This window comes from Martes martes (genome assembly GCF_963455335.1).
Source record: "Martes martes genome assembly, chromosome: 12".
Classification (NCBI taxonomy): domain Eukaryota; kingdom Metazoa; phylum Chordata; class Mammalia; order Carnivora; family Mustelidae; genus Martes; species Martes martes.
The window spans coordinates 10,238,801-10,254,567 of record NC_137900.1 but is presented as its reverse complement, the minus strand read 5'-3'; the positions used below and the strand labels follow the sequence as shown (position 1 = coordinate 10,254,567).

Below are 15,767 nucleotides of genomic sequence, written 5' to 3'. Positions count from 1 at the left end.
GGAGATACAAAACCAGGGCCAGAGAAGTCACCAGATCATCGCCTTTTTAAAAGATTTTATTTATTTATTTATTTGAGAGAGAGAGAGAGAGCGAGCGAGCATGAGCTCGGGGGGAGGGGCAGAGGAAGAAACAGACTCCCCACTGAGCCCAGAGCCTGCAGCCTGCTGGATGCCAGGACCCTCGGATCAAGACCCTGGCCAAAGACAGATGCTTAACTGACTGAGCCACATAGGAGCCCCCAGATCATCGCCTCTTACAACCATCAGCAGAAATCCCCCCCAATTCCCAAAGCTTTCTTACAGTTCTTCTCTCCAGAATTCTCTTTCCTCCTCCCGTGGATGCCCACTTCCTTATCAACAGAGAAGGAATCGGGGAGTTCACCCCAGTGGCTTTTCTCTCGGAATGTTACTGGAAACATTTAAGCTTTAAGAATGTCTTTTTAGTGGAGAGAAAGAAGAAATCAGGAAAGGATCCCTTGCCAAGCCACAAAGACGACAGTTCATCAAGTAACGCTAATTTCTCTAGCCATGGGGATTAAGAGATGAGTGCCCTTATAATCAAAAGGTGAGACACCTTCCCTCAAATACCTGGGGCTGGCTAAGGGTCTTTCCCAGCTCAGAGGAGCAAGCCAGCAACGAGCAGCCACTCCTTCCTGCATTACACAATGCTGTGTTTTAGGTTAATCCTCCAAGGATATTACGGTAACTTCCAATGGTTAATGAATAGCTTCTAAGTGCCTGCTTCACTTAATTGTCCAAAGGCCAGTTGGTCCCAGGGCATATAAAGCTTCGAGCTGGCTAATGAGAGCATTCTCTCTGGGCAAGGAAGCAGGGGAGTGGAAGACTTCCAGAGCAGCAGGGATGCAGAATAGAACTAGTCTCGTTCTCTGTGCCCTCGCTCTCCTGACGGGCTTCCTGATGATCTGCCTGGGGGCCTTCTTCATTTCCTCAGGATCGATATTCAACTGTCGAGGGAACCTGATCCTGGCCTATATGCTTCTGCCACTGGGCTTTGTGATCCTTCTGAGTGGAATTTTCTGGAGCACCTACCGCCAGGCAAGGGAAAGCAAAGGGGTGTTCACCCATGTGCTCAGAAGAAACCTTTCTCTTGGGGCACTGCCCCTGGCCACAGTTGACAGGTATGTACGGGGAGGCCAGAAGACAAGGAGGGCTGCGAGGGGGCTGAATTCTGGAAAAGCAGAATGAACTTAGTCCCGCTGTAGAGAAATATCCATGCCCTGCAGGGCTGTGTGTCTAGAACTGAAGCTTCCTGGTTGGGAAATTACTCTGGGGTTAGTCCTTAGGAAGAATGGTGCTGCCTCTGGGGAAAACCATGAAGTAGAGGGTGTTTATATCTGAAAAACCACTTCTTCCCCCATTGAAAACCGACCTAAGCCAATAGAAGAGGCCTGACTCTCGTATTCTTTTGTTGTATCATGGCAGCTGTCCTTAGAGGCAGGTGGTGGCGGGTTATTCCCCCTAACCCGGCTACTAGGTCACAAGGAAAGGAAGTTCCACACCAAATTCTGCCACACAACAAATGAACAAACAGGCATTGAACGAGACCTGCAACCTCTTCATGAACTCAGTGAGGTCCCAGCTTACCGTCTCACTTTACACGAGAGATTTATTCAACACAAGGCAGTAACATTTCAGGGTTATTTCAGTTAACCTTACCACCTCATATCCATTACGATGGTTCTTACTTAGAAAAACACACAGAAAACAACAAGTGTTAGCAAGAGTATACAAGAATCTGAAACCTGGGGCCACCTGGGTGGCTCAGTCGGTTAAGTGTCTGCCTTTGGCTCAGATCATGATCTTGGGGTCCTGGGATCAATCTCTGAGTTGGACTCCCTGCTCAGTGGGGAGTCTGCTTCTCCCTCTCCCTCTCCAGCTGGTGCTCTCCCTTTCACTCACTCCCTCTCTCCCTCTCTCTTGCTCACTCGCTCTCTGTCTGAAATAAATAAATAAAATCTTTTTAAAAATTCAAAACTTTGTGCACTGCTGGTGGGAACGTAAAATGGTGTGATCTTTTTATGGAAAATGGCATTGAAGTTAAATACAGAATGACCATTTGATACAGCAATCTTACTTCTGGGTATGTAGACAAAAGAATTAAAAGGAAGAACTTGAACAGACAGATGTACACCAGTGTTCATAGCAACATTCTTCATGATAGCCAAAAGGTGGAGACAACCCTTATGTCCGTCAGTGGATGAATGGATAAGCAAAGTGTGGCCTATCCATGCCGATGGTATATTATCCAGCTGCAAAAAGGAAGGACATTCGGACACATGCTACAGCATGGAGGAACCCTGAAGACATTATACTCAGTAAAAGCAGCCAGACATAAAAGGAGAAATACGCGTATGAGTCCACTTACATGAGCTATCTAGAGCAATGAAATTCATAGACAGAAAGTGAACAGTGGTTATCAGGGGCAGCAGGAAGGGCGGGGGAGGGGGACTTATTGTTAACTGAGTACAGAGTTCCAATTTGGGATGATGGAAAAGTTCTGGAGAGGGATAATGGTTGCTCAACAGGGTGGATGGACCAAATGCCACTGATCTGTACACTTAAAATGGCTGCAGGGGTAAATCTAATGTTACATGTATTTCGCTACAATGAAACAAAACTCAGTTTGCCAGTATCAGACAACCAAAACCCTCCTAATTCTTGGCTGAACACAGGACCATGTAGGGATAAAACTTCAGGGATCATCAAGACAGAGGCTTGATAAACTCTTTTGCCGTCTTCATCTGAAGTATCTTAGCTACTCCACATATCTTGAATATAAATAATTTTACCCATGATGGTTGATTTTTGACATTATTATGCTAACTGATAAAAATACTAATTACAGTAACCAAACCTTATTTCCAATGTTTATTATACTAACTGGCAAGGTTTCCGGGTTTGATAAAAGATTACGAAGTGATTACGGAGGGTGCTTCTCGAGTGATTATTTTTTTTTCTTGTATAAATGTTAGATGATTGCCTCCAGAGTGTGAATTCCTGATAAGAGTAACTGATTGCAGGGGCGCCTGGGTGACTCAGTTGGTTAAGCCTCTGCCTTCAGCCCGGGTCAGGACCCCAGGACCTTGGGATGGACTCCTGTGTCAGGCTCCTTGCTCAGTGGGGAGTCTGCTTCTCCCTCTCCCTCTGCCTGCCACTCCCCCTCCTTGTGCTCTCTCTCTGTCAAATAAATAAAATCTCTTCAAAAAGAAGAGTAACTGATTGACTCTAGGAGGCAGCTCAAATTTAGGAACACACGCATAACGTCACACCGTGCTGAAGTTATTTCAAAGAGATCCATGATATGGCTATCTTGACACCCTTTGAACCACCTCTTCCTGCTGCATCTAATAGATGCCCAGCCTGCACAGAATGGCCAGCAAGGCAGTCCAGGAAAAACCGCATTTCTCAGGAGGATATGCATTCAAAATGTGAACCCACACTGAGGTAGCAGAGCAAATGCGTGTGCAGTGGTGGAACTCTGGGCACTGGGAATGTGAACTGGTTGGGGTGGATGGGACTGGAAGAGCCGGATGGGATCTGGGGGCAGGCGGCACTCATCCTGGAGCATCTCAGATCACTCCAGGGAACAGCTTACCTTTCTGTCTTCAATGTCTTTACACGTGTGCCCCGTGACACTGCCCTGGCTATTCTGAGTGAAGCCCGAGATTTATGCTGTACAGTAGACCTCCCCTTCAGCTATCTGGCTTTGCGCCTGGTAATATTTGGAATGGAGCTGTGGCTACAAGGGGCAGGCTCTGTTCTGTTGTGGTTACACACCATCAACACTTGCCATGGGCGCTGAGGGATTCACCCTATAAATAGAGAACTTATTCAAGCTCACCCTTTCTCTTCCTCACCTCGCACCTCTCCCGTCCCATTCATGATGGAGAAGCCAGAAGGATTTAACAATTAGCAACATTGGACAAGATGACCAAGGGATACGTCACCTTTGGTACAAATGGCTCATTTCACCATTGACCTGTTGGCGTGGAGAGGGCTGCCAGTGAAATCTACGTGAAGTTCTCAGTTGAAATGGCTTGAGAAATGAGTACATTTTTTTTGAAACTGGTTGTCGAGACTTAAGAGAGTGAAAAGAAAGAGAGAAACCTCTGATACAGTCAAGGAGACAGCACAGAGCTGGGTTTTTAAAAGGTTTTATTAGACTGTAGCTGACACACAATGTTCCATTAGGTTCAGGGGTATGACAGCAATTTGACAAGTTTATACATTTGTTTTCGTTCATTATTTTGTTGGCCAGGAGGTTTTGAGACAGTAAGCGCAACGGAGTCAAAAATTAGATGTGTGTGAATGGGGACAAGGATGTGGACAGACTAACTGGGTGGAGGGAAGTTGCACAGCTGAGGCCCCCGTGTCCCTTCCCCGGGTAACGATCTCACACTGAAAGTCCCTGGTTCCCATGAGGGAGAGAGAGGGAATAGCTTGGAGTAACCCACTGGGAAAAACAGGACTATAGAGGCACACATCCGATGGCTGATAAGGAGGGTTTTGCTGGAAGAGCAGCACATTTTTTTAAAAACTGGTGATGCCAGGGAAGAAGTACATCTGTTTCAAAATCAATGTTTCTTAACAGTTTCACTTCACACAATGTGATTTGAGAGAGGCAGGCATATGCCTCTTTGGCATTAACCACTTAAATAACACATGTATGTTTGTGGCATTTTGATCCCCAGGCCAGATTTCTACCCTCCTGCGTATGAAGAGAGTCTTGACGCCGAGAAGCAACCTTGTCCTGCAGAGGGAGACGCCTTGGATGTTCCTCCACCTCTCTACGCAGAGATGGGCCTTGAATCCGAGGCTGCAATTGATGCCCACCCAGAGGCACCCCCTTCCTATGAGGAGTCTGTAGCAGGCAGGGCGTCAGCAGCCACACCACTGCAGGATGCTGAGAGGCAAAGCCAGGGATGCTGCTGACGCAGGCGACACTCCCTCGTGCTCAGGATGCACGTACGTGAACTACAGCTGCTGGTAATAAACTCGGGCACCAGACTATGGGAGGGAAAGCGTCCTCCGGGACCCCCAGGAGCGCTAGCCAAGGAGATGCTGGGGATGACAGCCGTGCAGTTCTGCCGATGTGCTTGGCCTGTAAGGGCTCCGGAAGGGTGCAGTCAGCAGCCGGCAACATTTCAAAGGATTCGCACTAATCGCAGCCCAGATGGGCTCTGGGACCGGCTTTTTGGAGCTCTGCTCCAAGAGGCTTTTTGGCTGTCACTCAACCCCTCCCATCACCTCAGCCCTTAGAGGAGAGAAACGAGTGCTGCTCGTGAGGCAGCCCAGCGCCTTCAGGTACTACATCACCCGACAACCACGAAAGGAAAGTGTGCTGGAAACGAGGGGTTTTTGTGGCTTACTTTGCGGGTTTTGTTGGCTGGTGTCGTAGTTCTCTCCACTTACCATATTGCCAGAGGGACACCATAACCCGCACCATGGGAGATGTGCTCCTGGAAGCCATTGGTGTTACTTCGTATTACTTTAATTTGTGTATTTTATTTCTATGTGGAAAACAACTATAGTATTTCCTTTCAAAATGGCTCAAACACAAAATCTTCAATGAATATCTTAAAAATGGGATGGTTGTACAAGCAGAGATGGTTTCTTAGAGACTCAAGTAGGACAGACAGAATACTTAAAAGTCCATAAGACACAGAATTCAGAGGGGGAAACTGTACTAGCCATAAGTAGTATTAGTATAGATTTTGATGTAAATCTTGAAAGGCATTAAAATACTCATGTGAATTTCAACAAATCCCCCTGCAAATCTTTAGAATTGAAAGAAAGGAAACTATACTGTAGTACTTTGATCCTTAAGAGACAATTCTTTGTGTCTCAAGATACAGAGCCATGCATTTTTAGACTTGGGATATTTATTTTAAAACCCACTGATTTTTCCTCAGCTTTATTGTATTTTATTACGGGTTTTAACACAAGAGGACATGTCGGGTGGCAGGGCAGTGAGAAGAGAAGCAGCCTGATGCTTTAGAGCTTGGACAAGAATCTTTCATCTGTCTGGGTCTCAGTTTCTTCCTCAGTCAAGTCAGGAATTTATGCTGGGATTATTATCTAACAGTTACAGAATGTCTTTTATATCATGGGTTTCTGTGCTGTGAACTTTTTGTGCTTTTTGTTTAGCCCTCATTTTACCCTTCAGAAATAAGTGCAATGGTTAGTCCCATTTTACAGATGCATAAACTGAGACTTCAGAGTGTTAAGAAACTTTGCCCAAAGCATACAGTTGTTTCCAGTAGAGGGGTGTAAGAGGGTGTATTTACTTCAAACATTTGTGCTAGGTTAACCCTGTCTCAGCTCCCTTCTCTCACGGAGCAGTTTGGACTTCTCTCCAGCTTCAGAAAGTGGGTCCCAACAAGAAGTAGAGCCCCAGCACTGGTGCAATACCTTATAGGCCTTGAGGAAGACAGAGAGCTTGCTCTAGAATTCTATTTTTTAACTTAAAAAAATTTAAATTTTTTTCACCATAGTTGACATAAGGGTTCTCTTCTAACATGTAAATACACACTCCATGTTTTCTGCCTAAGAGCTTGACCCTCACTTCTTCGTGAAGTTTCCTTCTCTCTGATCATTCCATCAATGATAAACAGTGGCTCCTACTGGTGACAGGCAGTCCTCAGTGAATGGGCACGAGGGGGACTTGAATAGTGGTGGCGAGGATGAAGAGCTTTCAAGGAGGAAGAGGGTTGCTGAGGTGGAATGGGGCCTCCATGGCCTCCTCTTCCCATTTTTGCTGAGTGTACAGATTAAGCATATCTTGACAAATACACAAGGAAGCCACATAAAAGGAAATCCTGGTCCCTTTATATGAAACATGCATTTGGGCCTCTGGGATTTGAATCCTTGACTTCAAGGGCATAACTGATATGAAGGTCACTCATGGTTGTCCAATGAGAAGGTGACTATTTCTTAGCAATGCAATTTATTATTTCTCTCTTGTCATCTCTTTCTATCCCTTTACTGAGACTGTTACCCTGAAATTGTTTCTGGGGTCTGAACACGTCCGTGGGCCTGAACCAACTCTGTCACTGGGCTTTCAGCCAGAGTGTGCATTTGTCATAGGTGGCTTTTCCAACTTCTGGTAGTCATATGAAACATGTTAATTTTGGTTTACATAAGAAAATTGTTTTGGTCTCTTTACTGCAATAAATTTTGTACTTAAACTTCCCTCTCTTTCATCTCTGTTTTGTATCAGAAAAAAAATCAATAGGGGACCATAAATCAAAGTTTGATTCTCCCTGTGGAACTAAAGAAGCATCCAGATGAGTTAATCTTTTTGAAAACCCAAACATTACTGAACATCAACTATTGATCCAGAAGATAAGCCAGGTGCTTTCTGAAAAGAAGTACTACTAATAGACATTTATTGCTTTTTTGAAAACAGATGTACTCTGAAGCCAGCCATCAAGGACACGGGTGTTAGTCCAAACAAATCCTACCTTTGAGAGGCCCAGCAATTAAAACCTACGGGGCAAGTCAGAACAAAAGCGTTCTGTTGTGCTTAATAAGAATTCATTGGCCAGCCCTGAGGGACTTCCTCAAGGAGGTAGACATTGTATCCCATCTTCCTCCTTATGTTTATGGTACAATTAGTGGTGATGGAACCAGGATTCCCTGAATGGCAAGGAGGGCATGGAGACTGGCAGAGTGGAGAAGAGGCAAATATTCACTACAGCCTTTGGTCATTCCCTTCTCTCACATGAATGGTAGGCTCACCTGTCGACAAGGAAGGGAAGTTCTTAGAGGTGACAGCTCCTCCGGTATTTTCATCTTATGACCTTCCTCTGAGTGGTGGGTTTCGGTACTCCCTCCATCTCCCAGAAGGTGAGCATGACAAGGTCAGTTATAGAATACATTATGCTGCATCTTTTGCATATCTGAGATGTAGCGCGTGTAGTTTTGACCTCTCTGCTCCAAAACTCGCAAGTACTTTTACTGACAATTCTACCCATCTCTCAAGATTCTACTTAAACACACCATCTTTGGTGAGGTATCTCCCCAGCTCGCCTATATTGCAGGGCACATACTAGGTGTTAAAAGACAGGAAAAGATGATAAAGACATGGACTTATAATGCATAGCTTCACCATATTCTATAAATTTCCATGACATTAATATTCACATACCAAGTGGGCTGTCAACTGCATGAGCTGTTTCCACCGATCAGGACTCCAGCGGGTGGGAGTAGAACAGGCATCTGCCAAGCTCTGCTGCCTCAGATCATCTCTTGCTGTTTGTAACTGCTGAAGGGCCAAGCACTGATTTGCTGGCAGTTACATCATTTCGAAAGGTGCACGATTTCTCGGGCCCTTCTCCACTCCAGGAGGGAGATCTCCTCAAGGCAGGTGTCTGGGATGTCGGGGCCCACGTGTTTCAAGACTACCCAGTGCATGATCAAGCAATAAAATGGAGTCACCTCTCAGGGCACTCCCTATTCCTGCAGGTGCTTTTCAAATTCCCCACGCCTGCCATGGCTGACGGCTATCGCTGTCAAAGTAAATCCCATGCCTTACACTGACCCACAGAAGTCAGCAGGTCAGAAGTCAGCACGCCATTATGCGTGGGGCTGTCTGTATTATCTGCAGACAACGCCGGCTCAGCACAGCCGACCATCAGCCCAATGTGCCGCCATAGGACTCATCATCAGTCTAAGGCTTCCTGTGTAGAAAGCCTTCAGGTCATGTCCAAGCCCTTCAGCCTGAGACGCCATAAAAAAATATTTGTTCTCTGGACCTTGGATCAGTAATACTGGATAAATATCTCATTTTAATAATGGCTGCCTGCCATTTTCAAGGTCAGCTAATGAACCCAAGAATCACGAACGAGGCAAACCAATTTTTTGTTCTAAGGGACTGGTAGACCCCTGGTAGAATATTTAGAATCTGCCGTCCCCTTCCCTTAAATGACTCCCAGGCACATATACACACACATTTCCAAACACTGGCCTGGTTGGAAACCACTGCATTGTGGACACCGTTGCTTGCCATCATCCTAGGGGCACATGGTGTCACGAGTGAACCCCTCGATATTAGCCGATCACAAGAGTGACCTGACAGTTGCCACACTCCATCCACGCTCTCCTCTATGATTGTCTCCTGTGGTCCCCACAAAATTCTTGGACCTCTCCAGTCATTTATTCTTAAGAAAGATCCAATGCCTAGCCATGAGACCCAACACAAGCCTCCCCTCCAGCCATCCTACCTCTCAACTCCCAGTCTTTGCTCTGGCTACACTGACCCCTCGTGAAATCATATACACGATTACAAGTCTCAGGAAACTCCACTCTTCGGGAAACCCACCAGGTGCCTAGTGCCCTGCCATCTCAGAGCCAATCCCTCTGTGTGTTCCCATAGCATGTTCCTGGCACCTCTACTAGAACATTCATGTCCTCCGCCTCTGTGTGTATTTTGTCATAGCCTCCCATGCCCACCCTACAAACTCCTAGGAACAGGAATCACATTTTATACTTCTCCTTACTGCACCACAAACAGGACTCTGCAGAGAGTAGTTGATCAACCAGTGTTTGTTGAATGAATGAATGAATGAATGTATACTTGGGCGGCCAGGCGCACATGCTAGAAATAAAAACAAAACAGAAATTGTAAATGAGGATTACCTTACACTTGAACTTTGACACTAGAGATGATTCAAAGTTCGGGGACTTGAGAAAAACATACCTATTTTCTGACCTAGAGCTAACCCTAAAAACGCATCCTGCTGTACGCACCCACACAGAGCTGCGTAATACACGGACGCCGCCACGGACCCCACGTAAAGGTGGCGAGAACCAAAGCTTTAAGGCAAATGACATGTTTTGCTGGTAAAGTCCATGACTTTAGAATCTCTGCTCAAAGCCACCTTCTGTGATTACGAAACGAAGATACTTACGATGAAAGACCAGTTGCCAATTTCGTCTCTGCTGACTCCCAAAGGCAGTTTTGAGCAATCTGCCTTTTCTGGTCCCACTTATATAATACATTTCCAGGTCCTAACGATGAAAGCCAGCCCTTGTCAGTATCCTGAAAGACAGACTTACCAAAACGGGAACACCCATGGCAAGACAGACATGCAAAAATCCACAATCCATGCATCAGGTTGAAATCAGGAATTTCTTTTTTATTGGCTACTACATGTCCTAGCAAGTTTCTGACAGAAGCAGAGATTAAAAAGTGGACACAAATCCCTTCCCGAGAACATCTCCCTGCTTGCTCTCATTGTGACCACGGTAAAACCCCCTTGCTTCACAGTCAAAGAGCACCACGTCATCTGTGCTAATGACAGGGTGAGTGAGAGTGTCATTCCCAAGGAAGCAAAACATATGCAAACAGGTCCCACGCGCCGGGTGTCCCGGCTGGGGGCAGACAGAGGCTGCTGGGGCTGCAGTGTCCTTCTGGGCAAAGTGAGCCAGCCGTGACCTTCTGGTTTCCGGCAGGGATGCCACCCCCTGTTCTCACATCTCATCAGGTCCTTAACCTCCACCACTAAGGTCTTCCAGCAAGCACTCTACTCTCTACTTTGCTAGGATTTCACGGTCTCCTTCTCGAGCCCCTGTGAGTAAGATGCGAGCTGTGTCCAAACGACTGCTTTAAAACAGGCCCTTACTGCGAGATAAGGGAGCAGAGAGAAAGTCAGAGAGAACGCAGACAGGGTGGTATTTTGTCTTCCCAGGAGGAAAGGATGTAAACTCTTGGATCACCCTACATGATGTCATCAAGGGAGGGCCAGCAAAATGCTAGGCGCTCATCTGCAGGCTCCTGCCAAGACGCTGCTTTCCACCTGCACAACGAATGGCTGAAATCTGGAGGAATGTAGCCCCCGGAAGAGCTACAATAGCACTATTTACAAAATAAGAGAGGAAAACACCCTTTGCTGTGTTTCCTTGAAAGTGTGCCGTGGGGGATCTGTAGAATGCTTCCAAAGATGTGAGAGAAGGTGGCATGGGGACTCGCAGGAGATGGGAGGGGGGAGGGGGGCCATGGGGGGAGGTGGCTGGCAGCCATGAGGAATTCCACAAGGTGTCCCCTGGGAGACCTGACCCAAGATGAAAAGCTAAGTCCTCTACCACGCCAAAGACAGTCTTCCAAGGAGAGCCTTCGCAGCAGCACCCGTGGCTTGGGGGTTAGCCTAACTCGGGCACTGCGCTCTGTGCATGAATTCAGAACCTTCCCTCAGCTCACACCAATGGTGCGCAGACGCCATGATGGACATGTTCCTGGCCCGCTTCCTCTTTCTCAAAAGGTGAGCTTCTTTGGTGTGGTAAAATATAGATACCAAATGATAGTGCTGCTTTAACAGACAACTGAAGACCCTGTTGCATTTGGAGGAATAGACCCAACCTCAGACAAAACAGACCTTTTTCTCTCCCCGCCCACCCCTCTCCCACCCACCAGAAAATTAGTGTGTGTGTGTGTGTGTGTGTGTGTGTGTGTGTGTGTGTGTGTTTTCGAAATCATAACAGGCACAAACAGGTAGCAAGAAGGCATGGGTGAAGGGTCTCCCGCCAAGGGCTCTCTTTTGGCCCTGGTGACTGATCTTTCCTCCATTCAGGTGATGACAGTGGGGCCCCTCCGGCCAGTTCTCTCATGAATCTGGGATATTTTCAGCGCGATGGCTATAAGAGGACTCAGCACGGCCTGGAAAAGGAGGGGAAAAATCTGTGAACAACTCACATCCGTCACAGGAGGGTCACTGTGATTGGTTTCTGTTGCGAGCATCTGGATTCAACTCCGATTTGCAGCTTAAAGGCAGAGTTCCCACTGGCTGGACACCTGTTCCCTAAACCCTGGTTCCTCATCCATAAAAGGGGAATGGAGTAGGTAGGGCCAGGTCGGGGGGTGGTTAGGGGAGGAGATGGTCTCCAGAGTCTTGTCCAGTTCCCCCAAAAACACGGATCTCAGGAACCCACCAACCCAACTCCTAGAGCATTGGGGCATTTCATGAACAGAGCTTTGTGAATTAAGGAAGTTCAGAAAACCTCCCAGTCTTCCTCTCCTACTCTCTCCCCACAGCATGTATACCCTGCCCAGACACATACACACACAAGAACTTGAGGAAACACACTCATTCTCCAGCATAAGACCAGAGGCCCTCAGAACCTACATCTTGATGTTTCACAGAAGGCAGACCAATCCATTGGCTGGTGCTGCAGAAATATCTACTTCTCTCTTCCCATCAAATAATATGGTGGCTCATCAGGTGCCTCAGTGTCCCCCAGAAGAAGGAGGGTTTAGAGGCCTAAGGAGTAGATTCTCAGAAAGGCAAAGAGCACGGAGAGAAGAGTCATTTCTTGCCCTCTAGCTGCTTCTCATTTCACAGGAGCGAGGCACTGTTTTCCAAAGTATGGAGCACATTCTCATACACACTGATGATACAAAAGGTTATTTTAGATGGTTCGTGGACGTGGTGTTACCTACAAAACAGCAAGTGGAAAGAGCCGAGATGCCCTTCAACAGGAGAATGGACAAAGAAGATATGGTCCATATATACAATGGAATATTATGCCTCCATCAGAAAGGATGAATACCCAACTTTTGTATCAACATGGACGGGACTGGAGGAGATTATGCTGAGTGAAATAAGTCAAGCAGAGAGAGTCGATTATCATATGGTTTCACTTACTTGTGGAGCGTAAGGAATAACACGGAGGACATGGGGAGATGGAGAGGAGAAGGGTGTTGGGGGAAATCAGAGAGGGATACAAACCATGAGAGACTGTGGACTCTGAGAAACAAACTGAGGGTTTTAGAGGGGAGGGAGGTAGGGGGATGGGTAAGCCCGGTGGTGAGTATTAAGGAGGGCACGTATTGCATGGAGCACTGGGTGTTGTACATAAAAAATGAATCTTGGAACACTGCATCAAAAACTAATGATGTATTTTATGGTGACAACATAACACAATAAAAAAACAACAACAAAACAGCAAGAAAGCCACCCCACTTTCCATTCTTCTTCCATTGTCCTAATTTCATCAAGGAGAAACTCTGTTGGCTGTCGATCTTTAATACACAAACCAAAACAGAGCACGCCACAGGCAAGCATTACCTAGATAGAAGGTAAGATCATTGTGTATCTTATTGAATTCATTTTTGTGGTGAGTTTTTATTTATCGAGGGATACTGATTTTTTTTTCACATAGACACAAATGTTCTATAATAACTAGATTCAAGTGAAAACATTGTAAGTCCATTAAAAGGACAAACACTAACACAGGGATACTGATGGAAGAGAAGTTTGGGAAATACTAGCAGAAGGGAAGAAACGAAGAGAGCACGATGAGGAAAATAAAACTTGTCATTTTTGTGAAGGGAGAGGGGGATTCTGCTGTTTGCAACCCTCCCCTATGCCTAACAGACACAGGCATGACGGGAACGCACACATTCTAAGCAGCCAACAAGAGCACAAGCAGAGGCCCAGGGTCCACGGACAAGCACAAGTAGCCCCACGTGTCCCGAGTGGAGTGTAGACACAGGGCAGTCCTGAGTAACAAGTGAGCAAGACCTGTTGGGAGGGATGGAAACGCCAGGGCAAGGTAAGGATTTAATTCACTAGGCAAGACCAGATGCTGGAGTTTTCTGAGTTAAGGGACGACAGTATCAGACCTGTGCTTTGGAAAGATGGTTCTAGAGGCAAATCTGGGAGTTTAACATACTTGTGGCCAAATGGATGAAATCATCTTATTCTGTGACGATTACTAACTGGAGAAGCTCAGATATCATCTTGGAAGCTAGAACAGAGAGAAGAATCTTGAGCCATTTCCTCACAGGTGCACAAGCCAAGTGCACTTCCCTCTAGTTCCGTATCCATGCACATGATATACAGAAACAGAAGGTTTTATGTTCTTTTAATAACCCTCTTGGTGCCCAGAAAAGTTTCCTACTGGCACATTTTGCGAGGCCATATTCTACGTGATGCCCATATAGAAGCATCTGGATCCTTTAGGAGCCAAGCTCTGATTTTGTACAGAAAACAGATTATTAGCTTTCCTTCCCTTTCCTGTCTTCTCTTCCCTCTCCTCACACCCCCAGCTTTTTTGGGCTATGTGACTCTTCATTAACACCTATAAGAGAGGTTAAATGAAGACAGAGAAGGTGAATGAAGTGAAAAACCAATCACTTTAACTGAGATCCTGGAGGACAAATAAAGATAAGACTTATACCTTCTATTTAGGAAAACACAGTGAAACTGAATTTGAAACTTCAAGAACTGAAAAATTAAGACATGCTGGTTTCACATCACTGTGAGTTTCAAGGTCAAAGACCTTCAACTCTACATTTTCTTTTAAAGATTTTATTTATTTATTTGACAGAGAGAGAGAGAGAGAGCGCACAAGTAGGCAGAGCAGCAGGCAGAGGGAGAAGGAGAAGCAGGCTCTCTGCTGAGCAGGGAGCTCAATGCAGGACTTGATCCCAGGATCCTGGAATCATAACCTGAGCAGAAGGCAGCCGCTTAACCAACTGAGCCACCCAGGCACCCCCAACTCTACATTTTTAAGTGATAATATCCATTAGCAAGAGGGCAGGGAAGAACAGTTTTTTTTTAATTTAATTTTTTATAAATATATAATGTATTATTAGCCCCAGGGGTACAGGTCTGTGAATCGCCAGGTCTACACACTTCACAGCACTCACCATAGCACATACCCTCCCCAATGTCCATAACCCCACCACCCTCTCCCTACCCCCCTCCCCCTGGCAACCCTCAGTTTGTTTTGTGAGATTAAGAGTCTCTTATGCTTGTCTCCCTCCTGATCCCATCTTGTTTCATTTATTCTTTTTCTACCCCCCAAACCCCCTACGTTGCATCTCCACTTCTTCATATCGGGGAGATCATATGATTGTTGTCTTTCTCCAATTGACTTATTTCGTTAAGCATAATACCCTCTAGTTCCATCCACATCATTGCAAATGGCAAGATTCCATTTCTTTTGATGGCTCCATAGTATTCCATTATATATATATACCACATCTTCTTTATCCATTCATCTGTTGATGGACATCTAGGTTCTTTCCATAGTTCTGCTATTGTGGACATTGCTACTATAAACATTCAGGTGCACGTGCCCCTTTGGATCACTACGTTTGTATCTTTAGGGTAAATACCCAGTAGGGAAGCACAGTTTCAACTGATACTGTAAACCCTGACCAAGTTCTCATAACAGATTTCCACCAAACTTGGAAGATAAAGCATGGCTTTCCCTTTCTTCTGTGAAACATCCTGAGTGCAGTCCACAGCTCAGGAGTGGTCTGTGATCCAGTCCGTCACTTTCTGGTCTGCTCACCTACTTCTTCCTCCTCCAGCAGCTGAGTTATGTGCTTCTCAGGAGTTAGCTAAATTTGCTCCTAAGGAAGTTAACACCTGTTACACTAGTTCTTCAGAATATGCACTTAAACTACATGTAACCCAATGAGATGTGAATATACATAGGAAGGGTTTTTCCTATGAAAGTTAAGTTGAATATTCTGGAAAGAATTAGTCAATGCAATTAGCTACTCCTGTGAAATTAATGCAAGTGAGAAACAATGAAAAATTGGGGAAGAAAAAAAAAGTCTAGAAAATTCTTTCTTCAGATTGCTCCCAAGAATGTTTAAGTTCCCACTCGCTATAAAGGAATTAAAGGTGAACATCACCGATGAAATATGAGTGGGGATCTAAGAGAGATAATGACAACACCAAACAGTGTGCTCATAGTGAAAGGAAAGGGCTTGGGTCAATATTAGGAGACTG

The 15,767-nt window shown here is 45.7% G+C and overlaps 2 protein-coding genes across 2 annotated transcripts in view; one reads left to right on the top strand and one right to left on the bottom strand.

Moving 5' to 3' along the window:
- Positions 1 to 801: 801 nt before the first annotated feature.
- TMEM252 (transmembrane protein 252) lies at positions 802 to 4,953 on the top strand (the record flags this gene model as incomplete). Its single annotated transcript, XM_080819499.1, has 2 exons — positions 802 to 1,139; positions 4,713 to 4,953. The coding sequence occupies 2 exons, from the start codon at positions 802 to 804 to the stop codon at positions 4,951 to 4,953; spliced, it is 579 nt and encodes a 192-aa protein (XP_080675625.1).
- Positions 4,954 to 10,139: 5,186 nt separating this feature from the next.
- PGM5 (phosphoglucomutase 5) overlaps positions 10,140 to 15,767 on the bottom strand; it is a 197,081-nt gene continuing 191,453 nt past the window's right edge. Inside the window, exon 11 of the mRNA XM_080819403.1 lies at positions 10,140 to 11,677. Within this exon, the coding sequence (XP_080675529.1) occupies positions 11,588 to 11,677 (90 nt within the window). The 3' untranslated portion in view covers positions 10,140 to 11,587. The remainder of the gene's footprint in view (positions 11,678 to 15,767) is intronic.